This window comes from Ilyonectria robusta, assembly GCF_021365365.1.
Source record: "Ilyonectria robusta strain PMI_751 chromosome Unknown BGZ61scaffold_61, whole genome shotgun sequence".
NCBI lineage: Eukaryota > Fungi > Ascomycota > Sordariomycetes > Hypocreales > Nectriaceae > Ilyonectria > Ilyonectria robusta.
In genome coordinates, this window is record NW_025764495.1 from 1 (window position 1) to 24,446 (window position 24,446).

Sequence of the window (24,446 nt, forward strand, 5' to 3'; positions counted from 1 at the left end):
GTCCGTCAAGTTATTAAATATAGGCCGAACAAAGTTAATGGCCTCTACCATGGAGTCCAGGTCTTTATCGTCACCAGCTCTGAAGAATCCAAGATTGATATCGGGCATATCGCGAGGGTCTTTGGACCGCAGCTTGACAGTGCCGTTGATGTTGCGCGGGTGAAGCTGCATAAAGCCGCACTCGAACTCGTTTTTGTTCCAGCCAGGCATGCCGGGGAAAATTCCGATGAAGTTGAAGCTGCCGCAGTAAAAGTGGATATCTCGAGTGCGCAGAGCAACCGACGTTTTCGCAAACATGTCCCAGAACGCGACGACAGGCTGCTCAAAGGTACCATAGAGGACGGCTTCGTAGTTGTCGCTCAGTCCGGTACCGACGCCGGGGAGATTCTTGACAACGGGGATCTTGAGCTTCCTCAGCTCATCGACCGGGCCAACTCCACTCAGCTTCAAGATCTGAGGTGTGTTGAACACGCCTCCAGCGAGGATGACCTCCTTGGTGGCGAAGGCCTTTCCGGGAGTGCCCGTGAAGTTCCTGTCGTGTCGGGGATCGGCAGAGTAAAGGCTCTTGCCTCGCAGGTACTCCACGCCAATGGCCCTAGGCTCCTTCCCCTTGCCCCCTGACGAGGTACTGGAGAACAAGACTTTGGTGACAAGCGTGTTCTCCTGCACCGTAAGTGGGTAGCCCCTGGGGTCGTCAAGAGTTGCACGAAGGTAGTTAGCTGGGCTGGATCGCACCCCATTCCGGGAATGAGTGGTAGGAGTAAAGAGACCGAGGGTGTTATCCCTGTTCGGATCTGCCGAATTTACGTCACGGCTGAGAAGCTCGAACAAACTCAAGTCGCTCTCAGGTCTTTCCAGTGCGTCCGAGGCCATCTGAGCCAGAGTGGTAGCATCAGACTCGTTCAGAGCCCACGAGGGGTCCGCCTGAGAAGTGTCGAGGTATCCATTGAATCCATGATCTAGAGTGCTGCCGTTCGTGAGATAATTGCATCTCTCCAATCGTGCGAGATACTGCCGCATATTCTCCACAGACCATGAGTCATCTCCAGTAATTTCAGCGATATCTTGCCAGTCAACGTCGGCCGGTAGGGAGACAGTAGCGGCGTTGTGCATAGCACAGCCCCCGACTACACCCGCCCTGGGATAGTAGACACCCAGGCGCTCTGCGCCAGCCGGAGGATCCAGACCAACATAGAACTCGCCGTCGGTCTGGCGCCAGGTCGTGAATTCGAACTTTTTTTCAATCTCAGGCAGGTCTCGACTGACGAAGAAATCCCAACGAGTCAAAGGATCGTTAATAGCCGGCGTGTTGTTCCATGTCGTGTAGGAGTTGGGATTGTCCAGCTGGAATTCTCCGGCATCGATGAGTAGAACGGAGTGGCCGTGCCGGGCGAGGTTGGCGGCAAGGGGGCCGCCTCCAGGACCAGAGCCCACGACGATGTATTCGTAAGTGTTCTTAGCCTCGACGCCATGGCACAATGCCAGAGTGGCAGTAGAAACGAGAACACGAGAAAAGTGCATTGCCTCGGGATTTCGACTGTGATTTGAGAGAGGTGTCGATGCCTTATGAAAATGGTACCAGAGTATCTTCTCATCGTTGTGCTTTTATATGCTTCCTCCGCACCGTGGGACTTCGGATACTCCGGCCTTGATCTAGCTTCGACGCTCAAGCAGCTCATGTGGCAAGTGATTCAGGATGTCCCATGCTCGGCATTCCGCCTGTACGGCGTTAAGTCCTTAACTCCATTATTGGGCTCAATGAGTCTAGGGTTCTTACCGGAGTCAACACTTTGCTAGTAGCCCACATTAGTTGGATGATGACATCGGGATATTCACCCCGTGTCTCTGCACTCTATTCTTCGGATATCCGATTTACTAAGTTCAGTAATTGAGACAAGTGATTCACGATATCCCATGCCCGGCATCCTGTCTGTGCGGCGTTTAGTCCTTAACTCCATTATTATTGGGCTCAACGAGTCCAGGGTTCTTGCCGGAGTCAACACTTGATTTGGCTTAACGTTAGAGCATGTTTTCTAATACAGCGCCTATATGTCGGATCGACATGTCGAAGACCTTGAGGTATGTGCTATACAAGCCTAAGCAACAGGAGGAAGGCCGATCATCTGAGTGGAACGTAGCGCGGACTTGTCTGACAGCAGTTGCTACACCGGCATGAGGAATGGCTACACTTCAGAGTTCTTACTGATCCGCGGGTGCGGTTGCGTAGTAGTACATAGTGCACGAGCTCCATGATATTTACCAGCGACACTGATGACCAGAGAAATCAAGTGTTTCGAGTCTGGGGTGTCGCAGGTAGACAAACAAACGAATGGGAAGCTCGTTGCATAAGGGCCGATGTCCGCCTCTTGGCCCGGCTCTATTTTGCCAGTCTTGGTTCATGACCAGAGAAGCAGAGGCCATAATTTCCCGACGGAAAGCGATCGTCAGTTCATCTTTGAGTGAAATCTGTCTCGGAGCAAGCGCCCTTTTGCTCCGACAGTTGACGGACATTCTCTCAGTCTTTTTCGAGCCATTCCTGCAGTCCGGTCCGCTTAATATGGTTCCAGCGTTGGCTGTCAACGCTCTCATAGTCCAAGACACCCCTGAACTGAAGCCTCAGGGATACCCAGCCGACGTACTCGAGATAGCGCTGAGGGTAAATGCTAGCGCGAGCCTGCTCCACTATGCGGTCCAAGTCCCCGATGCTTCCGAGGTGTTTGGGCTCCAACAAGACGCCATAGACTCCTTCGTACGCTCGGCCTAGCTAGCGTGTAGTGCATCGGAAGCTGTCGACGTAATAAAAGCCGCCATTGGTCGCGTCGGGTTCTGACGCTGCTTGGATGGTGTAAGCGGCGAGGTCCTCCCAGATGGTGAAAGTCCATGTTTCGTCACCAGTCCATAGAATGATAGGGTCTTAGCGTTTGCATGGACCAGATTTCTGTGCGACGCGTGGTGAAAGAGGAAATCGACAACGGGCCCCGTGAACCCATATATGGGTTTGATGGAGGAGCTGAGACGAATATGGTTGTGGAAGACAATGTAAGAGTCGTAGCTCTCGCAGTTGCCAAGCTGCACCCTCGTCCAGTCGTAGTTCCAAGAAGCTGCATGGAAGATCTTAGAGAGCAACTCATTAGATCAGATTACACGAAGTGCTGGAACGTAGTCTCACCTTCATACCGGCCCTCTCTGCCGCTCTCAGAAGGAGAATTTTCCCGTCAACTATGGATAAGGACGTGAAGCGGACCGCAGATATGATGGCGTCAACATCTTTGACTGCTTCATCCAGGGCGGGGATTTCATAGATGTCCTTCATCTTGACGAAAGTCTCCAATTGCTCGGAAAAGAATTTGGACAGCTTGTTGGGCTTCCTGGCCAGGCTATGGACCTGGTAGCCAGCCCTGAAGGCCGCCCTGGCGCATTCCTGTCCTACTATTCCGGTAATACTAGCGATGAGAATGAGCATTTTGTCGGTCTTTCAGGGCTCACACTCGGAGGCAAGTGCAAATGAGCTGAGATGAGCACACCGTAGATAGTATTGAGACAGGTAGATATATACGTTGCCGCGGAAGATTCTTCCCACGACGCAAGTAGTCATGCTCAACGGTTGCGTCCACATCCCGCCACCGGTTCGGGGGATTGCAGCGTTTGAGCAGGCTTCCTAGACTGCACAGACTGATTTACAGAAGTGATCGGCGGACCTGTCCATCACGGGCCAAGCAGCGGATTGATCTGAAGGGACCCGCAGCTACGTCGTGGTGTCGTCAGGCGAGACTGTTGTTCAATAGAAGGCATCTACAGGTGTCAGACACGCCGGTGGCCACGTGCGACCCGAATTGGCTTAATCAGATAGATGAAGATAACATTTTATTGACCAGCCGTTATTTTGGTTAATCGATTGATTAAATTTAGCTGTCTGTTCAACGTTATTATCCTTTAGATCTCGGGGAGCCAGATCTTCCGGTTTCCTCGTTATCAGGCTGCCGCCACCTTCCTGCCTCAGCCCAACACTGTGGCCGGCATCCTCCGTCTGTCAACTTGTCCGAATCCCCGTATTGTCTGACACAAGTTGGGGGTTGTTCCAAGTTCACCGGGCTCATCTTATTCGGGTATTTTTAAAAGCCGGAGTGTCGCTACTCCGCACTCCACTTCGTTCCCTCTATGCCCGTTAATTGCGAATGTATTAATTCTTTGTTGTTCGGGGATCGGACCTAAGATTACAGAAACAATCATAAAAGGCCCCTTGAAGGAGCACGATTGGCAAAATTTCCCATCACTGAAACTCGCATTCTTCCATCCTTCAAAAGCATCTTGATCATCATGACGGATAAAAAGATTGTCCTCGTCACCGGTGGCAACACCGGCCTCGGATTTCAAATTATTAGAGCCATAAGCCGCTCAGAAATCAACTACGAGATTCTCCTCGCTGGTCGATCTCTCGAAAAGGCGCAAGCTGCAGTCAAGGAGGCCATTGCAGAGTACCCGTCTATCAAGGGACGCATCTCGCCAATCCAAGTCGACATAGAAGATGACGCCTCCATCGAAGCGACGTTCCAGCAGGTCAAGGCCCAGTACGGACGCCTGGACGCTCTTGTGAACAATGCAGGGGCGCAATTTGATCCGTTGCTGCGGACTGGACAGATGACGATGCGTGAAGTCTGGAACAAGAGCTGGAACACCAACACAACGGGAACGTACATCATGACGCACACCTTTGTGCCACTCCTGCTTGAGTCTAGGGACCCGCGCTTACTGTTCATAACGAGCGGCACATCCACCATCGCGGGCACGGGCAATACAGCTCTGCCTGTCAATCGCGTGCCACCCAAGGGTTGGCCCAAGGATGGCCAGATCAACCTTCCGGCGTACAGGAGTTCTAAGACGGGCATGAACATGATGATGAGGTCAGTCTACACACAAATAACATTGCGGTCAATCGGAGTACGATGGACATCGAAAGCTGATTTGTGCTGCGCAATAGGGAATGGTATCGTGTACTTCAGGAGGATGGAGTCAAAGTGTGGGGTATCTCTCCTGGCTTTCTGGCGACCGGTCTGGGAGGCAACCCGGAGATGAATAAGAAGCTTGGCGGGGCCGATCCTGCGCTTGGTGGCGAATTTATCAAGGAAGTGTTGGAAGGACAGCGGGACGCAGACGTAGGTAGAGTTATTCTCCGAGAGGGAGTGCAGCCTTGGTAAGATCTGCAAGCTCTGCCTATACTTGAACATTCTAGAACTATATCTGCCTGCCTTGTTGTAGAGTGCCCATTTTGCTTACGGGCTCTTTTAAATGCTACAGAGCGCTCTCGAATATTCTTCAGACTGAAGGGCTGAGTTTTGCATTATCATGGATTTCTCTTTATAGTTTCACCTTAAGAGCCTATAGCTATATAAATAGTTTCTATTAGACTTAAGGCTATATTAATATAGCTAATTAAACTGAGTTTAAAGTTAGTAATAAATTAAAATAATATAATTAGATAAATACTAATAAGGTTAACTTAGTAATTTTATCTTAAAAATAACATATAAGTTAGTTTTTTTATTATTATTTTAAACTATTTATAATTTTTTATTTCTTTTTTTCTAGTAAAACTGTAACAAGGATCCGGGGCACTAGGATTCTTATACAATTGACTAGTGACCGCTACGGCAAAGACCGTATTGGCAAAAGATCAAGCAGTAAACACTGTAACCGCAATACGCTGTGCCACCACATCGCTATAAATAACGTGCCGAAAGCCCAGCGACTTTCTGCCGTTACATAAACTTAAACTAAGTTATTTTTCTATTAGCTTTATATTTTCTATTAATTTATTTTAAGCTAATCGCTATTTTAATTTTTAATCTTTTATATTATAACTTAGATATATATTTTTTAAGTTTATATTATATATTAATCATATATTCTTTTAACTATTTAAAATTTAAGTTATATTTAACTTTTTTAATTTCCTCTTTAGAGCCTAATTAGTTAGATTTTTCCTCTTAATTTAATAGTTCTCTAAGAGTTCTCTAATTATCTAACTGAAAAGATTCTCAGCAAATTCTTAAGAAGGCCTTCCTGTATAATTCCCCGGGACTTTCCGTCTGACAGAATACAACTGTGCTGACGCTGGCAAAACAGAAATAAGAGTGCCCTCAGGTCTGTTACAATAGAACGAACGCACCCGCCGTCCCAAAGAATAACTAGTCAGGTTAAGTAACTGCCGGGATACCGTATAGGCAGTAAAATACCAAGAAAGGACACGCACTCCTCCGGTGAATCGGCGTTAAGTACCGGAGGCTGGCCTTGAAGTTTGTTTGGTGTCGCCAATGGAACGCGGGCTGGACCAGTCACCTTTGGGTGGCTAACTTAGGTCACGGAAGTAGACCCAAGACAAAAGATTCGGACTTCTCGCGTCGGAATTAGGCATTGAACGGACCGGGAAACCATAGATGCGGGCCGGCATTTGGTACTAGCGTAGCTACCGGCTGGGACGAATTTCGGACTTAAGGAGTCTCGATTCAGCAGCGACTGGCCGCTCAGGTCCGTGCCACGACCCGCTGACTAGCCGGTATCATAAGGCCGAAATGGTGGGAGATAGCATTACCATCTGGCCTGATCAGTTGTGACGACAAGAAGGGTCTGTGGCGGCCATGGGCTTTTTTTTGGTGGCTAATTTAGTTATGTACCTGCCTAGTCGACGAGAAAAAGAGATTGAACGAAACCATGTTCCTCATCTTTCTTTCTGACTACCTTTAAATCTTTACTGCATCAACACACAGCTACTTTAGAGGCCGCCGGTCTCTAGCATCTAACATCTTCAACCACAAACCCAAAATCCAAACAACGGAACATCGCCGCAGCCATGTCTAAGTCTATCTATCTGGGGGCAGATGGACAGCTGGCGGTGCAGGACGTCACCGAAAGCTATAAGCCTACTGATTCGCAAGCATTGGTTCAGGTGAAATACTCGGGCGTCAATCTTCTTGACCAAAAAGGCTTTTACTTTGGATTGCATTCGTTCGTTACCGGCTACGAATTTTCGGGCACAGTGTCCGAGTCCGGTCCACTTTCGCCCTTCAAGCCCGGCGATGCCATCTTCGGCATGAGCAAGGCTGGCCCTGGGAGGACGTCATGCTTCGGCGCTCATCAAGACGTTCTCATTGCGGAAGCCCGGACCTCCTTTCGACTCCCACACACTCTCGACTTCAAGGACGCTGCGGTGCTGAGCCTGTCTGCACACACCGCAGTTGACGGGTTATTCAACTGCCTAGCCTACGGTTTCCCGGCTGCCAAGGTGAGGGGCGCAGATGCAAACGGCCAGCCAATTCTCATCTGGGGGGGAGGCAGCAGCGTTGGGATAGCTGTCATCCAGATCGCACAGGCTGCGGGTTTCGGTCCTGTTTTTGCGACGGCATCTCCCAAGAACCACAAGATTCTAAAGAGCCTTGGCGTCACTGAGTGTTTCGACTACAAGAGCCCCACGGTGGTGGACGACATCCGCAAGGCAGTGGCCAGCGCAGGAGTGAGGCTAGGCACTGTTTTCGACTGTGTCTCTGTGGGCGCACTCGGCCCCAATGCGATTGAGAACAGCTCTCCTGCCCTGGCAAGGCGCTGTTGCTCGGACGGCGTCCCCGCGGAGGAGCTCAGGCTCGTGTCTACTGGGCCGGTCCCTGCCGACCCGAAATACGGCTTCTGCACGAGTTATCGGCCGTACGGTGATGCTGATTTTGCTGGGAATCAACAGGATCCAGAATGGCCAATCCGAACACGCAGTGTGATGGAGTACCTACTGGAAGGCGACATCGCCCATATCAAGATGCCAAACATCACGGTTGTACAGGGGGCGGAAGCAGGCATCCGGGAGATTCAGCGTGTTAGCCAGGGCAACGTGAGCCTGGAAAAGGTCGCCCTTGAGCATCCAATGTGAAGCTTGAGAAAGCGTGTGATGTTTTCCGCTACATAGAGAAATAGATCGAGACGTCACCTTTACAGACATCTAGCCACGCGGGACGAGAGAGGGAGAGGAGAGGGGAGAGCTTGTTGAATGAAGTTTGTTCCGCCGGGGAGGACTAACCGCTTGCGCGAGGCTATTTACAGTCCTAATTTTACCGTTAGCTTCTCCCAGAAGCCGCACATTCTTCCTCGTCCGCTAATGGGTCCCGCCTCGCTTGATGCAACTTGTTGCCTAATATCACGGAGACGGAGTAGACGTGCTATCCGTCCGCTAGAGATCGGGACACTGATCTTGATCAGTCCATTTCAGAAACCCGTGTCCCAAGTCCCAAGTGTGCCGTCTCGAACATTTGCCAGGTTCTCATTCGTTGTCGGTTGCCAATCTCGCTGCGACCGTGGGCATTCGTGTCGGAGCTATGTTGCCTAAAACGGAAGTGTTAAATCCGGCGTGGACGCCACAAAACGAGATCACCGGTCCATGTCTCCTAACTTTTTTATCTCCAGAGGTGCAATCATCGAGGTCCCAGAACCGAATCCCATCGTCCGCTCCCCCCGGAACCTCTCCGAGCAATCTAGACGCGGATCCCCGGCCTTCTCCGAAGTAGACTCGCAATGGCCGACATCTCGCAATTCACTTCTATGTTCCACACGCAAACCGGCTCTGACTCGGCCAAGGTCACCAAGCGCTCCCGTCTAACCCTTTCGTGCGTTCACTGCCATGCGCGCAAGCTCAAGTGCGACAGACTCCGGCCTTGCGGTGCCTGCGCCAAGCGCGGTGACCAGGGCTCGTGCAAGTTTGTTCCTCGGGCTGGGACTGGGACCGGAAATAGGACATCAGCGTCCTCGTCTGCGCCTCCTGGACGAAGGCAGGAGGCACATATTCGGCTGCATAAGCTGGAACGTATGGTCGAGCAGCTAGCCAACACAACTGGGTCCATTACCCAACCTCCCCCAGGCGCAGCACCAAGGGATAAGAGACTGTCGCAGGAAGCTACAGCTACCAGCGACAGCTCCGGCTCCGGCTCCGGCTCCGTCCCCGAGCATGCGGCTTACAATCCTTCAGCGGCCGTTTCGGCTGTCTCTCTCTCCACCCGGACGGATACAGTGTATCACGGCGCTACTCACTGGGCTGCGTTCCTGGACCATATTCGGGAAATCCAGGTCGCACTCGATGCCGAAACCGACATCAGCACGGCGGCGACATCACCTGTCCAGCAATCTCCTGACTACAACCGTCCCGATATGCTGTTTGGCAACCTGGCGTCGCTCACAATGGAAGGCGTCATGGACAGTTTGCCATCCCGCCGGGATTCGGACAAGCTGGTGTCGTTATACTTCAGCTCCAAGTTCACCACCGTACCATTCATCCACGTACACCAGTTCCAGAGACAATATCAGGCTTTCTGGGAGGACCCACCGGCTACTAGCTTTATGTGGATCAGCATTTTGTTCTCCGTCCTGTGTATTGCTTCCATCGTCGCCGATATGAAAGGTTACGGGGAATCCATGTACTTGGACCTCCGAGATCCATGCTTCTTCATGGGGAAAGCGGCTGAGAGTTTGGTCGCTGGCCAATATCTCACGAACAAGAAGTATGCCATCGAGGCGTTACTGATACATGCCCACTCGCGGAATATCTGCAGCAAGAACTCTGACTCAGTTCTCTGGGCCATCTTCGGGTTCACCACACGCCTTGCCCAGCGTAGTGGCTATCATCGCGACCCAACTGGTCTACCTGAGCGCTTCTCGCCCTTTGAGACAGAGCTGCGCCGGCGGGCCTGGTTTTTCATTGAGGTCCTTGATCTTTTACTTTCCTGCCAGCTCGGCATGCCTCCCATCGTCCATCATGGAGGGAGCGACACCGAGATGCCGAGCAACTATAGCGATGACGATTTCGATGAGGATACCGTGGTGATGCCACACCCTCGGCCGCCCATCGACCCCACGCCGATACTGTATTACCGCACGAAGGGCCAGCTGTGTCGTATATTGAGAAAGGTCATGCAACAAGTACTGTACATGAAGCAACCGAAATATCATGAAACATGCACTTTGAACGACGAGCTGCACCTCTGGTATGCTGAGCTTCCCGCGAGTCTCAAAATTAGACCTATCCGGACGACTAGCTTCAACGACCAAAACTTCACCATCATGCATCGGATCATACTGGAGATGGTGTACCGTAAGGCCTTGTGCCTGCTTCATAGACCGTATCTGAGTTTTGAAAAAGAGAACGGACAGTACGCGCCATCGCGAGATATATGCCGAGACTCGGCACTTAGGCTTCTCGACCTGCATACCGACTTCGATCGGGAAATCAAGCCAGGTGGAAGGATGTATGAGGATAAGTACATGCTATCCAGCTTAGGGTTGCATGATTTCAAGATCGCAGCCATGGTGATTTGTCTAGATTTGAACGAATCGAGGCATACGAGGTTTGTCCAAGAGATGGCAGTATCGGATATCTGGACGGCTAATCTTTTTCCAGTATTGTTGACCGAGAAAGGAGTATATGCGCTCTCCAAACAGCGTACAATATCTGGAAGGCTCGTGAGTTGGAATCTCACGATGCAAGGCGCGCCTCGATCGTTTTGAGGGCGATGATGCGACGATTGACGAAGCAAACCCTGACGAATTCAGCACCAGGGGTGGACAGGTCTATGCCTACACCAGTATCAGATCCTCCCTGTCAGCTTGAGTCTCAGCCTGCTGGCTATGAGTTGCCGCCAAGCGACTGTGTTCAGGTGAATGACCTGGGGCCTTCTACGTTCGGCTTGCTTGACTTTATGCCCCTTGATAGCGCCCTGAATGATCCTACAAACCTGGACTGGGTAAGTTGGCGGATTACTTGAGGAACAGTACCGGGGATAAGCTAATCAACTATAGAACCTTCTCGACCAATATCTGGCTTTTAATTGAACAGAAGATATGTAATTAAACGTGTAATTAAGGGAAATGATTGAGTCGAATTTGTGACGATGAGTTGAGTGGCGGTAAAATGAAATCTTCATACGTAAGGGAATGGGTAGTTAATTATAACTTATTCCGGCTGCTAGTTATTTAGGTAATTAACAAAAATAACAGAAAATCTCAGCTTTCTGACCCTTCACTGATGCAAATTTCTAGCAAAGCCTCCAATAACTGCGGAAGGCGATCGGCGACCAAGTTTGCCATTTACAACCGAGTAACTTACCGTCACCAAGAAATGACCCTCCTGTCATGTCCTATTGACGATTCCCACAAAGGTGACCACCCCTCAGAACTGCTCCGAGCGACATATCCGGCAACATCGGCAGAGACCGTCAAGAATACTTTGGCCCCCCTTCTGTCACATATTGAGATATCAGATGATTTCTATAGCTATTTTGGCAGTAATTTTCTATTGGGTATGCGCTGCCTGATTTTCGGCTCGATACAATTCTCCTCCACCTCGTCCTGCGCTTGCTGAGTACAAGTCGTCGGCCTTTTGGAAGGCTGTTCTGCAACGGGCCTTTTACGAACCGGACATCTACTCGTCCCTTTATTTCGGAGGATTCCCTTGATCCCCTGCAATGGAGTCCAGGGAGAATTGGACGAGAGATGACGGCCCTAGCCGACCTGACGCAACAATTTGACCAGGTTCAGATCGCGCACCGTATGAGGAAAGTAGGCACAGAGAGAATTCTAGAATGCCGCAAGTAGCTTTATTTTTTTTTTAGAAATAGTGCCGGAGTTTACGGCGTTCGTCTGGAGCACCATGTTGTCCCGAGCACGGCTAGGGTGCGGATGTATTTTGCATCAGTGTACCATTACCAAGCACGGCATCTCTATGAGAAAAACATCCATTGTTACTAATGTGAACCGCCACCTCGGGGATCCGTTGACATCCTTTCCGCTAACGAACGAACGACGCCCGAACCCTTGCGTATATGAACATGTGCGCTTGGAGCCACGGCCCATGCTAGAGTAGCATCCTAGTCCCTTACCCTGGGGGATCTGGTTGCCTGGTACCAAGTAATCCCCATGGGCTATGGCGGCTTTTCAGTGAGGGGCGAGGGGGATGGGGGGGGGGCAACAACCCTCAGCAGCAAAGGGGGCTTTATCGTCAGCCAACCAGCCATTGAGCATTGGAGGGACGGCTTAAGGCCAATGGAGGGAAGAAGCCAGAGAACAACGTGAGGCCGGCTAGGGCACACACCCCTCCCCCATCGCATGGGATGCCTCCATGTATGTAGGGGCGTGGCTCCATGTCTCCATGGGGTCTCCATCCCATCATGGATCATGGTCGCTCGGCCACTGACATGGTACGAAGCACAGTGCCATGGGCGCTGCATTGCGTCTGTGTCGCGTCTACGGAGTACGATGGGCATAGTACGATGGGCATGGGCCGGGTGGGCGGCGAGGTCCCAACACGGCTGTTCTTGGCTAAGACTCGTCACATTAGTTCGTCAGCTCAGGCCTAGCCGGGCCTCGGACTCGCGGGCTCGGCTCTATCAAAATGCCGATGTTGTATTTTACGCGGGGCTAACTACCAGTATTGTGCCAGTAGAGATCTGTTCCTCCAATGGAAGTCTTATGACCTCTGGATGCCATCGCTGCGGGTTGGCTACTAGTCCTAGTTTTAGTTTGGTTCCATGCCCGGCTTGACGGAGTACGTATGGTTAACTCCGGTGCAGTGCGGAGAGTGTTAGACACGAGGATAATAAGTCCCTGTAAATAAAGACGCTAAAATAAAGTTAAGATGCCCGTCGGGACCGACCCATGTTTAGTTCGGGCAAAGAAGGAGCTGATGTAACTATGGAGATTAATAACAATTATAGGATTTATGTATGCAAGGCGAATACGCAGTGCGTAGATGAAGTCAAGGTTGAGTCTATCAGGCCTCGCGTAACATGGTATCTTATTAGAACGAGCTGGGTCCATATGTTCAAAGCCGAAGTGAACTACGAGGAAAAGAAATCGGCGTGTGCATGCCGGACCCCCTGGCGTGAAGTGGCTTATGCTAGAGGCTCAATGTTAAATGTAGTCTTGACACGATAAACATCCGCCGGACGCTACTACCTCCGTTGGAATAGTTACTACATGGGGAAGGCAGTCCACTTGGCGACACGGTGACGTGGGGAGGCGCGTAACCATGTCTGTTAGCGTACCCCGCGACTTGTGACATGTGTGCTGGATATTCCTTAGCTTGTTGATTAACAACTGAGATCCCTAAGTAATAAACAGAGAAGAGAGTATCGTTAATACGATAGAACTAAGTGTATTAGTAAGTACGTTAGGGTTTACAAAAGAGAAGGCGTAAGTTTGAAGTTTCCTAAAATGCCGTGAGCCTACAGGGCAGAATGCAGAGGCAAAGTTTATTCTTTATCCCACAGGAAAGGAGCTTACTAAGGATATAGTAATTCATCAATATACCGCTGAGATCAAAATCAAGCAATAATTTCGGACTTGGCTACCGGATTTTGAAGTGGCCCGTCTTGCCCATCAAATATAAAAAGCTACTCACCTGTCGCGCAACGCATTCCTAAATTTACTCACACCAAACTACAGCGTGCCCAGACTTCCCTCAAAGCCTGTGAGTCATACACGCCTCTATTCTGCAGATATTCCTTCTCCGTCGTAAGCTAACATAAAGTTTCAGCAAAGCAGCCAATTTACCCATATATAATGCAGTTCTTCCTTGCCTTGGCTAGTGTGGCCCTCATCGGACAGGCTCGGGCTGCCTGCACACGCGTTTCAGACGCCGAGGGCAATGCGCTGAGTGAGGTCGAACCCTGTCCAGTCGAGCGTAACTCGGAGAATATTCCAACCGGTCGTCTGTTCTGTGCCCAGTCGAATGCATGGCTCTCACCCGGTGGCAACTGGGGTACCAATGCCCACACAACTGACAAGGCCGTGACCTTCAAGATTATCCCTCTTGCCGAAGTTGGCACCTTCGACGCTATTTACTATTCCTGCTCGTCTGGCACTGATGGTGAATTCCTTTGGACGCGGGATTACTCCTTTGGCGCTGCGAGTGCCTCGATCGTGGCGTAAGCCTGTGTTTGCTCACAATGTATCCTGGGCCGGAGGATGTACATTCTTTGCTGCATGAAGCAAGTGAAAGCTAGCTCTCTATGTATATACTCTAATGTCAGACTATGGAAATTTCGTGTGGTCTTAATATTTTGTTAGTATCTGGCGAAGATTAAAGAATTCCGATTTACGGCATTCTAACACGTAATGCATTATTGGAGAGCTTAACTTGTGACCTACTACCTCTCTTTTTGCCTCTTCTTAACTTTGCAGTCTACCAGTTAATCGACTTGTATCATGTCTCGCACACATTTATCAATTTCCATAGTATTGACAATTTACTAAATCTGGGTCCGACAAGTCCAAATCTCGGGCTTCTCTAGACCTTTAACTTGTGTCGGATATAGACTGGCTCGCTGGAATACTGGCATGTGGCCTGGATGGGGGGGGGGGGGGATTAAGAAAACACGTAGTGAAAACTTAACTGATAGGTTTAAACTGCCTCGGCACACCCATATAATTCCGAATGGTCTGAATCACGGAGATAATAGAGTAATGTACTCCACAAGCGAGTCGGACGCATAAGCGAGTCGGACAAAAATCCCTCAACCTCCTCTCTTTTCATTTAACCAATAATCTCTCAACTACAAAATATGTCACAATTAAATTAAGAGGCAAATATCATTCTTACTCTTTAAGCCCTTTAAAATAACTGAGAATTATATATTTTACCTGCTGTAAGAATTTATAAAGTCCCTTTTAAGATCTTCTACAACTGTTATTATAGCGAATAGTAATAGATAAAGCTATATAAGTATAAGAAATACAAGTTATAGCTATTAGCTTTAAGCTTAAGTATTTAAATAAAGAATAAAGAATGATATTATAAACTATAATTTTTGAAAAATAGATAATACTTTATATACAGTAAATATATAATAAATTTTAAGCTATTTAATACTTATTAAAGTAATAAAAAGCAGTAGCTAAATTACTACTTAAGTTAAAAAGTTATAAGATTCTTAAAGTAAGCTAGAATTAATATTATAATATTATTAAATTAAGTTACAGAAAGTGCTTTTAAAAGTAATATAACAGCAAGAAGTCTATAATAACTACTGGGATTCTTTTCTTATCTGACATTCTCTAGGCTACCTTTTTCCTTAGCTTCTTCTAGAAAATATATATACCTAGGATGATAAAGTCAGGACCCCTACTTAAATGGTTCAACCAGTATTCTAGCCCGGCGCTACCCCTCAGATAGCCTGGCGTTGCGCGCATGTTACAGTTGGTTAGTTCGAGGCGCCTTTTGCAGCTGAGCTGTCTGCCTTTCAGCTCTTTTAGCATTCGTAGTATCGGAGTTAAGCTTAAAATCCAAACTCACCCAGGACGGCTGAGTCGCGAGGTGTGTGTGGGTTTGCGTAAAGCCTTGCTGAGCGTAAACCTTCATCTCCACTATACCTATAATAGCGGAGTTAACTGTAAATTCCGTTGTGCCCTCAGGAGATTTTAAATTCTGCCATTTTAAAAACAGAACGAGAGCCTAGTGGTAGTTTGCAAATACTGACATATTTACCAACTTACATGTTACATTTTTTATTTCCTCTTTTTTACTTCCTCTATCACCTACGGCACCATGGCTCCACCATCAGCGCAGACAATCCTGGTCACGGGCGCGAACGGCTATGTCACTCTTCACGTCATCAAATCGCTCTTGGAAAAAGGGTATAACGTCCGTGGCACTGTGAGATCCCAAAAAGCAGCTGATAAGGTCCGTACTGCATTGCCTCAATACTGGGGTACTCGGCTCGAAACCGTCTTCGTCACGGATCTGACCAAACCCGAATCCTACCGCGATGCTCTTGACGAGGGAATTGCGGGCGTCATCCATGCCGCCAGCCCAGTGCATGGAGATGTCCAGGACAATGTCTGTGATATGCTGGGCCCTGCTATCAAAGGCGCGACAGCCATCCTGGATGCTGTGTCGCAGTTGGAATCGTCTGTATGCAGACGCGTGGTGCAGTTGTCCTCTTTCTCCAGTATCCTAGATCCCGCCAAAGGGTTCCGCCCGGGCTACAACTATACGGAAAAGGACTGGAATCCGGTTACGTTTGACGAGGCCGCAGCTTTGGATAATCACTCCGAGCTCTACATTGCTTCAAAATCATTGTCAGAGCGAGCCGTCTGGGACTGGGTCAGCAAAAAGAACCCTAAATTCGACGTCGTCTGCGTCAATCCATCCTTCATCGTGGGTCCACACCTGGGTCAAGTCGACTCAACCAAGACAGCCTCGACTGGAGCGATGCTCTGGTCGATTATTGACGCTGAATCCATCCCAACCCTCCTGTTCGGGGGTGGCGTCGACGTCCGGGATGTTGGTGCATTTACGGTAGCAGCTTTGGAAACTCCTGAGGCCGCTGGCGAGAGGTTTCTGGTGGCCCACCACTTCGACTGGCAAAGTGTTGCTGATACCACAAGAGAAGCTTTTCCCGAGATCAAACATCGTATTCCTGTTGGCGAGCCGGGGACCGGTAAACCAAAGGCCTTGGAGCACATTTACCAGGTGGATGGGACTAAACTTACTCGGGTACTAGGCGTCGAATACCGTGCCTTGGAAGAAACTGTGAGGGATTCTATTCAGGAGTTTCTCGAAGTGGAACAGAGGACCCAGGTGGCCACTGCGTGAGCGTCCGACCTCTGATGCCGCACTTGAGTGCTAGGTTATTGCAGAGTGATGTGGCAACCTATGCAGTTTCTATTAGAGTGTAAAACTTTCTAGAAGTTTACTATTGATAAGTGGATAGTTAAAATAGCAGATGTTTTGTTATGTGGAATAAAAGATATCTTGCTATTAGTTTGAGCTATACAGAATCTTAATACTAAGATTTAATAGTGTTTGAATGTTAAGGAATTGTCAGAGAGCAGATGTTCATTAACCTGAGCTCGCTTCCGACAGATCTAAGTGTCGAGGAGGTTAGTTAGGATTGCGAATAAGGATGCAGAGAATACCTTACAAAGTTGTATACTTGAATCTGCCGCTCGCGTCTCCCTCGATCTTTGCTTGATACGATGTGGGGTGGATTAGTGATGGATCACGGCCGTGGTGTGGATGTTGAGAGATTGGGTTGGCATATTATCACATCGCTGGTCTTTTCATTCGCTTGTACATGCTAGCGTAGCAATCAACACACATACTCGGCAAAATTACGAAGGTGGAGTGAACTGAAGGGCTCACTCATGTGCATGACTAGTAGTAGACGGGTGTCCAGCTGAGCGAGCGAGTTTGCTAAAGATTGCCATCTAGATGATCCAAAGCCGAGTAACGAAGGGACCGGATCTTGGAAGTTTAGCTTAATAGGTGGAGAGCTAGAACTTGATGAGCACGAACAAGGGAGCCTGCACCCGCATGGACTGCTCTGGTTGCACGGCAACATGCAGTTGCCGTCCCTGATTGACGACTTCGCGAACCCTGAAGAAGAAGAATACCGCGGCCAGGTGACTTGGTACATGGACTCGGTCTTCAACGAGTGCTTAGATGAGACTGATGGAAAGGTTGTCCGACAAGAGAGGAAGCCAATTCACTCTGTTGAGGAAATGATGAACAACACCGAGGCTCTCATTGCGGCCTTTGCCGACGAGTCCAAACTTCATTGTGTACCGTTTCTAGGCTCATTCCCACACCTACTCCTGTCTCAAGTATTCTCTAAAGTGACTCGCCGAACCAGGGTGCGGGCAATTATAGACGGGTAGCTTGTCGGTTCAAAGCACTTTCGAAGATTGTCGAGGAGACGGGTTCTCGGACGAGTGTTTGCTCAGCATACTTCATACACTTCGAGGGCTTCTGTTAAATAAAGTCGTGCAAAATTCCAGGCAACAGAAGTACGTAGCTTACTATTATCTTCTTAGGTCATGTTAAAACGAGCGGAATAATCTCTATACAAATATACAGGCAGTTTCCGCCTACCATTATTGAGACCCCAGTTTGCTACCCTGTCTTAAGAGCATACAGAAACTCCGAATTTGTATTCTAGTGTAGAATAATCCGGGTAACGGTATCCTATTGCCTCGACGAAGACCTTTAGAGGAGTTGGGTCAGCATGAGCACTGACAACTCTAGTTTACTGATTAGCTGGCATTCGTAACCTCCAAGATTTACTAAGACCTACATTGTTTCGCTGGCAACTCGGTCATCTGCCATTCTATCAACTAATTCAAGTATACCTCCATGGTCTCCGACATCCAAGACGAGTGGATTTGCATGATCCGCATCGAAGATCAGCGAGGTGCTGTTGACGATCGTACACGATGGTGAGATGTGGGCATAGCTGTGGTCGAAAGCATGGATTGATCCGTTCATATGCGTGAAAGTCACTTGCATGGTGGTACCATTGAGAACCATTGGAGTGTTAGTTCTAAAGGGTAGTTAGTTTGAGCAGGTTTTAGGTAAAGTTTCAGTTCAATCGTACGTGTAAGTAAGAAATTGGCTCCCTGGTATGTTCGAATAGTAATCCCGAGCTTGTTCGATAATGATAATTTTCGCTCCATGAGCTACGTAGTCTGCTATTCCCAAAGCGTGATCGTGGTGGTGATGGGATGGCTTTAGAAGTTAGCTAAGGCCTTGAAATCGTTCTCACAAGCCCCGGATTATCGGATATTACCCAAACACGTGTTATAGATTTCCCCAGGGTTTCTTTGACCCACTGTATCACTAAGATGCTTTGATGCGCTGGTGCATCAAATACGATAACGGAGTCGTCCAACTCCAAAACCATCTGTCGATACGTAGGTGCGTCCTGGAAGGTCAGAACCCATGCCCCTGGAAGGTCTGGGTACGGACTGGCTGCAGAAAGATTTGCCAATGTCCCGGTATATTGTCCCGTCCACATGTAGCTGGCTGAATACTCCCCAATCTCAGAAAAGTCGTAGGAGTCGTGGCGAGCAGGTGTGTTTGATGCCGTGAAGCCTTCAGGGCCGTTGAAGAATGCCAGATCCGCGACTTGGTTAATCAACACTTCGTCAGCAACATAATCCATTAGGAGCAAATCCCCATTGTAGATGGTCTTGAGCCGTTGGGGAAACATAACGCCTGCGATCTCTATATACTCATGAACCAGTAGGTCGTGTGTGGATCGGCCGAAGAATTTGTGATTCTCATATGAGCGGATGATGTAAGGAAGACTGGTATTAGGGTTGAAGATCACTGTGAGGTCCAATACAGCATCGTACACTAGCAAGAATGTTAGTAGGCATAGACGCAGGGTTGGGTAAAGCCAGATTCTGGACGAACCAGCAGTTAATTTCTCTCCTGTCGAGATCTCCTCTTCGAATTGGGTGTAGTTTCTGGAGAAAATGGTCGACAACAGAAGTGGTGACATTTTATACGCCTCGCTTATGTGAAACGCTGCTTGCAATCCTAGAGGAACTTCTTAGTCAAAGTCCAATATTATTATGCGACGCGCACTAACCATCTGTGTAGCCGGACGGCGGGGCCCCAGGCGCGTACAGGTTATAACTCCCTTCGACAACTGCTGCAAAGCCTTCCTCTCCACCTCGAACAACGAGAGAAAAGTCAAAGGGTTCAAGTAGCGGTCTAGCAAATGCCCAGACAGCTAAAAAGCATCAGTAACGTCGCTATTGGTATCGAAGAGAATGGCCATGTTTCCATACCATCCAACTGGTGGAATCTGTCAATGCGTTGTTTGATGTCCGGCCCATCGAAGGAGAAAGAAATGTTTTGTCGTCCAGTGGTGGAAATGAACCTATCAAGGCCTGTAAGGGAGTATGTCTCCATCAATGTCCTTGTTCGGTAAATCCTGCTACTGGTCAGTAAAACATGTCTCGAGTCATCGGTTTACCCGGAAATCCCACCGTTCGCCAACATAAGTAACCGTCTGAATCCGTGAGATATTGTCCAGCCCACCCAGCGCTTCAATGCCAGCAACCAGGACATCATCTGGGCCTTGGGCACAGCGCACGAGGGCACCACTGGACACGACTCCCAAAACGAAAATGAAGGGGTTGAACAACATTGTAATTATGATTGAAGCCTCTGGTGTCTTGGATTCGTGGGAGCTGTGGCCTGCATTACGTTTGTATTGGGTGCTCTCTTATAATAGACATAACCCGCGAGAGTCGTCATTAACTGACTTAATTGTCCGCTCGGGTGTTGCATGAGGCCCGCCCTATCCGCCAAACTCTAAAATTAGGGAAGTATGCGCCAAGAGCCACGGGAAGGGGCCGGAGATTGCTCCCACAACCGAGAAGCAGCTGGGGTCGACGGTACATCTGAGGCCTGCCTCTCTTAATTCTGCCGTTAAGACTAATTCTGCTTTTCGGTTTCCGACTGCTTATATTTAATGCGGGCAGAAATCCTTAATACGGAAGGTGGGCCCTAAGCTAGCCTATATAGGCGTTAATAAATCCGAGCCCCAGTTGGTATTTCTATATTAACTAACTATAAATAATATTAATAAAAGCTTTTTCTAGCTGCTGATATAATACTTTTAGGTTAAATTAAAAAACATTAAATTAGTAAATATAGTTTACTTCTAGAAAACTATTAAAATATATTCTACTTAATAAGAAGTATTATATAAGAGTTTTATTTAAGCTTAAAATAAGCTCTTTACTACTTAATAAAGTAATAAGATATAAGCTATAAAAGGTAAGAGAGTAGGACTTCTAATACTAGCTAGATAAAAGTAACTACACTCAGTATCCCAAAGGATAGTATTAATACTAATATCTACACAAATTGGGATAAAGTAGAATCTAAGGAAGGGAACAGTATAAGCTGAGGCATAGAGTAGACGCTACCAAACTGAGATAAATAGAGAACTGCAGCAATAGAGCTAAAATTAATACCGTATGTCCGCGAAGCCTAAACTGTATGCAGCACGAATGAGTTAGTTGACGGAGATAAATCACTGTTAGCATATATGTGGCCATTCTGGGAACAGTAAGCCGGATGGCCGGGCGACGCGGAAGCGGGTCCTGGTTATGTCCGATGGCGCATGGCCTTTCTTTCCCTGCACGGATCGGGGACTGGGATGGCCCGATTCAAGGCTCACCAATTGGCGTTTAATCTTCTCCGGCATTCGGAGATATTGAGGTGAGGATACGAGAGACATAAAGACTAACCTCTGTGAAAACGTGAAGATCATAAGACCCCTCTCGCTACTAGCATTATGTCCGCACCGAACGCCCCGATCCCGAACGTGGAAAAGGAGAAGTCGGCGCCGGAGTGCTCAGTCAACCCGACCGCAATTCTTTTTAAAAGTGACTTGCAAGTCGATAGAGGGCTGTACTATTCAACACTATCATTGGTTTGATTTATGCATTATTCCTAGAAGAACCTTGCCAGACTATCTGTCACATATTTGGCTATCGGATTTCAACGGCTATTGCGGAAGTGAAGCTTTTCCTTCATCGTCATAGGCGTCCATCGCCGCCTGCCTTGTCAGCGGCCTCGTCAGCGGCCTAATTTCTCCTTCATTCAGGTCAATAACTAGATAAAGCCAAAGACCCCGAAGCATCCGGAGCGTTTCGGCTGTCCGAAGTCATCCGAGGTGATCATCGTTTTCTTCGTCTATAAGACTAACCCAAAGACCCTCATTAGATAGGAAGAATATCAAGAGTTTCTCATATATATGATCATTTCCATCTGCTAGATGCAACACTATCACTTGTCTGCCCTTTGTCCTCGTTACTCACTGCCCACCATGAAGTCAGCTGCTATAGCGGCAACGTTGTTGTCTCTGTCGGCTATCGGCACCTCTGCCCCGTTGACAGAGGATGAGACATCCTCCTACACAGGTCTCTGTGTCACAGAGGCTCCGGACCACCTTCGTCCATACGTACTGTCCAAAAACTACGGCAAAAGTGCACGGCTTGTCAATCAGATAACTCGACTCTCGGTAACTGGCAACTCATCTGCAGGTTCCTTCAGCGTGCTGCAAGTGAACTCTTTCACGGCAGATACCTTAGCCGTCCCACCACATATACACAAGAGGTTTTACGAGAATTTCTACTGCACCAGGGGTCGCGTGCAATTGTGGACGAAGTTCAACGAATCCGACTCGGAGGAAAATACTCGTGTCCTGACACAGGGCGACTTCGGCGGCGTCGCCCACAACACAATCCATACCTTTCAGATGGTCGACCCAGACACTTCATACACAGTTGTCATCCAGCCTGGCGGCTTCGAAGAGCTCTTGTTGATCCGTCAAGACGGCTCATATCCCTCGGAAATTGGGTCTGCATTCTTGCCCGCGGAGCAACCTCCATCCGAAAATACTCCCTCTCGTCAAGTTCTAGAGGCTTATGATCATTTTGTCCTGCACGAGTTTTCCCCTCGCCGGGATGACGTGAATGGCATGGCAGGCTCCGGTAATTGGCATAACGGACCCAACGAGCAACCCTCAGATTCGGTCACTCCGTTCTACATCGCCAAGAACTGGGGGCCGAAGTATCTCAACAGCGAAGAAGGCGTTTACAAAATCATTACGCCCCTTGTGACGGATACCACGAGCGCTGGCAATCTTACTATGGGCACCATTACAATGAGCCCGTTGTTACCCAACATGACAGCCTCTGAGGTGATGTTGACCGAGCACACCTCATTGCAAGTGGAGGATGGCCAACTCGTGGTTACTATTAACGGTGAGACCGCGAAGTTGATTCAGGGCGATCTTGTCTTCATCCCGTCGGGCACACCATTCACCTCTATGCTTCAGCTGCTGCCACTAAGTTCCTATACGTTGGCATTGGTACCGATGGCCTTCAGACTCGATTGATGCAGAACAGCATCCCCTGGGAGTACGCCGCATATCCACAGTATGCGCCATAACCGAATACGACCCTGCAGTTGTGCGGTGGCCTAGCTTCGCTGGACATCACTCTTAACTAGCGAAGGAGATAGTCACCTCGTACGTTCAGCGAAAGTATGGGGCTTGGGGCCACAGGTCCAGTAATTTCAAAATATATTAAAGCTTAGAATCTATAGAATAAATAGCGATGGAAGTTGAAATCGGATGATTGAAGTTGAAGAAATTGGATGATTGTTGGAAGGGAAGTTGGCCTCTCGACGACGGGAGACGCCTCTCTTATATCTTATTGCTCGGAATAAGGTTACTATCTCAAGGTTGTTACCTACAGATAGCAAGGTCGTTGACTGCAGACAGCAGGGTTGAAGTCAGAAGGGTTGAATTGAAGCTTAAGGCAAAGACTAGTGTGCAACAACATTATTGTTCAGCTACTGTCTCTTCTGTTGCTGGGTGAAGCACTAACTGTTTGTCTCTATTGTTTGAAAATACTGTATGGCTTTGATCTATCTGATGATATTGAGTAAAGCTAAAAAGGAAAAATCTAGACAATATAGCCGTCACCCGGAGATTCGGCATCGGGTTGATCTGGGATGACAGTCGTTCTGTATCGACGAAGGTAGCCCAAAGAGATAAAGGAGGTGACAAGATGTGTTGCTATTACAGTAATGACTTTATTATCCCCTCCACAGAATCTGCTCGCCAATACAGAAAGATTCCTCAAAAAGAATGTTGAAAACCACCACTTGGACACTGACCCTTTCCACTTCCCGTCTGAGGACAATGACGTCAAACTGGTTCAGCCGTATAATAACCCAGAGCCGCTAGATTTGAGGGCCTGTTTACTATAGGAGGGACTACTGTCGGCAAGGATTGCGTCCTTGGGCGCCCACGTAGTTATTCGGCCGTGTCGGGCAATGAGCTCTCAGTATCGGAGCATCTGGGCCGTTGAGAATATCCGAAGTCGATCTGCAAAGCTTCCATTGCCGAGGTCTTTACGGGTAGCATCTAGGTACGGATTGGATAAAGAGAGCAGACATGGACAAAGCCGCCGACAACAACCAAGATACCCTCGCCTTGTGGTTCTCAATTTTGAAGACTCCCTTGAATCGCCTCCCCTCTGTTCCTGGAGACTACCTGCCGAGGAACCCAGCTGTAAGCATTATGCTAAAAGAAGTACAGGAACGAGTGTAGTATTTCGGATCTCTCGTCTCCTCGTAGCCCAGCTTTTCTTCTCATCATTCGTTTCACCTGATTGCCCCAAATCTGACTCTCTACCAATCAGGGTCACGGCGGGAACTCTCGTTATAACAGCCCAGTCCAGCTCTGTATATTGTAACTCCCCGGTGAACGTTCCTAGCCGCATCTCAGGCGTATAAATAAAAACAGTCTCACCGTTTGTGGTCTTGACAGCAGACTCTAGTCATCACCTCTAGCCACATGTGCGAAAAGACGGGAAAGTCATCGACAATAGAATTCACGGGAGTCGGTGCATTCAGTGGTAAAAGGGGTTGGAGGGTCGATGGTAGTTTCAATAAGCGATCTGAGTAACTATACTGTAGTGGCTACATGAGCGGGCCCAAGAATTCATCACAACTACTACAGTACCTGCTAAATTAAATTATTATTCTCTAAAAACCTACTATCTATTTCTTTAGTCTAATCTCTCTAATATTAAAGTAGTAATAGCTA

General features: G+C 48.5%; 9 protein-coding genes across 9 annotated transcripts; 6 read left to right on the forward strand and 3 right to left on the reverse strand.

Annotated features, from left to right (window-relative positions):
* BGZ61DRAFT_290163 (uncharacterized protein) lies at positions 1-1,521 on the reverse strand (the record flags this gene model as incomplete). The annotated part of the gene is made up of 1 exon (XM_046238564.1): positions 1-1,521. A coding segment is annotated over one exon (1,521 nt), but the record flags the coding sequence as incomplete, so codon positions are not given.
* Positions 1,522-2,515: 994 nt separating this feature from the next.
* BGZ61DRAFT_500532 (uncharacterized protein) lies at positions 2,516-3,463 on the reverse strand (the record flags this gene model as incomplete). The annotated part of the gene is made up of 3 exons (XM_046251558.1): positions 2,516-2,764; positions 2,893-3,114; positions 3,170-3,463. The coding sequence occupies 3 exons, from the start codon at positions 3,461-3,463 to the stop codon at positions 2,516-2,518; spliced, it is 765 nt and encodes a 254-aa protein (XP_046094323.1).
* Positions 3,464-4,317: 854 nt separating this feature from the next.
* Positions 4,318-5,195, forward strand: BGZ61DRAFT_373573 (uncharacterized protein; the record flags this gene model as incomplete). Its single annotated transcript, XM_046242257.1, has 2 exons — positions 4,318-4,901; positions 4,979-5,195. 2 exons carry the CDS (start codon positions 4,318-4,320, stop codon positions 5,193-5,195), a joined length of 801 nt encoding a protein of 266 aa, XP_046094324.1.
* Positions 5,196-6,847: 1,652 nt separating this feature from the next.
* On the forward strand, positions 6,848-7,912 carry BGZ61DRAFT_541392 (uncharacterized protein; the record flags this gene model as incomplete). The annotated part of the gene is made up of 1 exon (XM_046255042.1): positions 6,848-7,912. The coding sequence occupies one exon, from the start codon at positions 6,848-6,850 to the stop codon at positions 7,910-7,912; it is 1,065 nt and encodes a 354-aa protein (XP_046094325.1).
* A 993-nt stretch (positions 7,913-8,905) lies between these two features.
* On the forward strand, positions 8,906-10,947 carry BGZ61DRAFT_467708 (fungal-specific transcription factor domain-containing protein). Its single transcript, XM_046247800.1, has 3 exons — positions 8,906-10,373; positions 10,427-10,769; positions 10,825-10,947. The coding sequence occupies exons 1-3, from the start codon at positions 9,181-9,183 to the stop codon at positions 10,855-10,857; spliced, it is 1,569 nt and encodes a 522-aa protein (XP_046094326.1). The 5' UTR covers positions 8,906-9,180; the 3' UTR covers positions 10,858-10,947.
* Positions 10,948-12,191: 1,244 nt separating this feature from the next.
* BGZ61DRAFT_541394 (uncharacterized protein) lies at positions 12,192-13,953 on the forward strand (the record flags this gene model as incomplete). Its single annotated transcript, XM_046255043.1, has 3 exons — positions 12,192-12,221; positions 13,468-13,492; positions 13,559-13,953. The coding sequence occupies 3 exons, from the start codon at positions 12,192-12,194 to the stop codon at positions 13,951-13,953; spliced, it is 450 nt and encodes a 149-aa protein (XP_046094327.1).
* A 1,509-nt stretch (positions 13,954-15,462) lies between these two features.
* BGZ61DRAFT_467710 (ketoreductase) lies at positions 15,463-16,785 on the forward strand. The gene has a single exon (XM_046247801.1). The coding sequence runs from the start codon at positions 15,569-15,571 to the stop codon at positions 16,616-16,618; it is 1,050 nt and encodes a 349-aa protein (XP_046094328.1). The 5' UTR covers positions 15,463-15,568; the 3' UTR covers positions 16,619-16,785.
* Positions 16,786-17,927: 1,142 nt separating this feature from the next.
* BGZ61DRAFT_373521 (uncharacterized protein) lies at positions 17,928-19,741 on the reverse strand (the record flags this gene model as incomplete). The annotated part of the gene is made up of 7 exons (XM_046242254.1): positions 17,928-18,045; positions 18,099-18,344; positions 18,399-18,529; positions 18,591-19,159; positions 19,220-19,345; positions 19,398-19,541; positions 19,600-19,741. Coding segments are annotated over 7 exons (1,476 nt in total), but the record flags the coding sequence as incomplete, so codon positions are not given.
* A 1,912-nt stretch (positions 19,742-21,653) lies between these two features.
* Positions 21,654-22,780, forward strand: BGZ61DRAFT_500536 (uncharacterized protein; the record flags this gene model as incomplete). Its single annotated transcript, XM_046251559.1, has 2 exons — positions 21,654-22,593; positions 22,668-22,780. 2 exons carry the CDS (start codon positions 21,654-21,656, stop codon positions 22,778-22,780), a joined length of 1,053 nt encoding a protein of 350 aa, XP_046094330.1.
* Between the last annotated feature and the right edge of the window lie 1,666 nt (positions 22,781-24,446).

Excerpts from the sequence above, each read along its gene's own strand:
- BGZ61DRAFT_467708 (XM_046247800.1), top strand. The coding sequence starts at position 9,181 with ATGCTGTTTGGCAACCTGGCGTCGCTCACAATGGAAGGCGTCATGGAC. Across the intron at positions 10,374-10,426 it reads AACGAATCGAGGCATACGAG|TATTGTTGACCGAGAAAGGA; the intron begins GTTTGTCCAAGA and ends ATCTTTTTCCAG. Across the intron at positions 10,770-10,824 it reads ATCCTACAAACCTGGACTGG|AACCTTCTCGACCAATATCT; the intron begins GTAAGTTGGCGG and ends AATCAACTATAG.
- BGZ61DRAFT_467710 (XM_046247801.1), top strand. The coding sequence starts at position 15,569 with ATGGCTCCACCATCAGCGCAGACAATCCTGGTCACGGGCGCGAACGGC.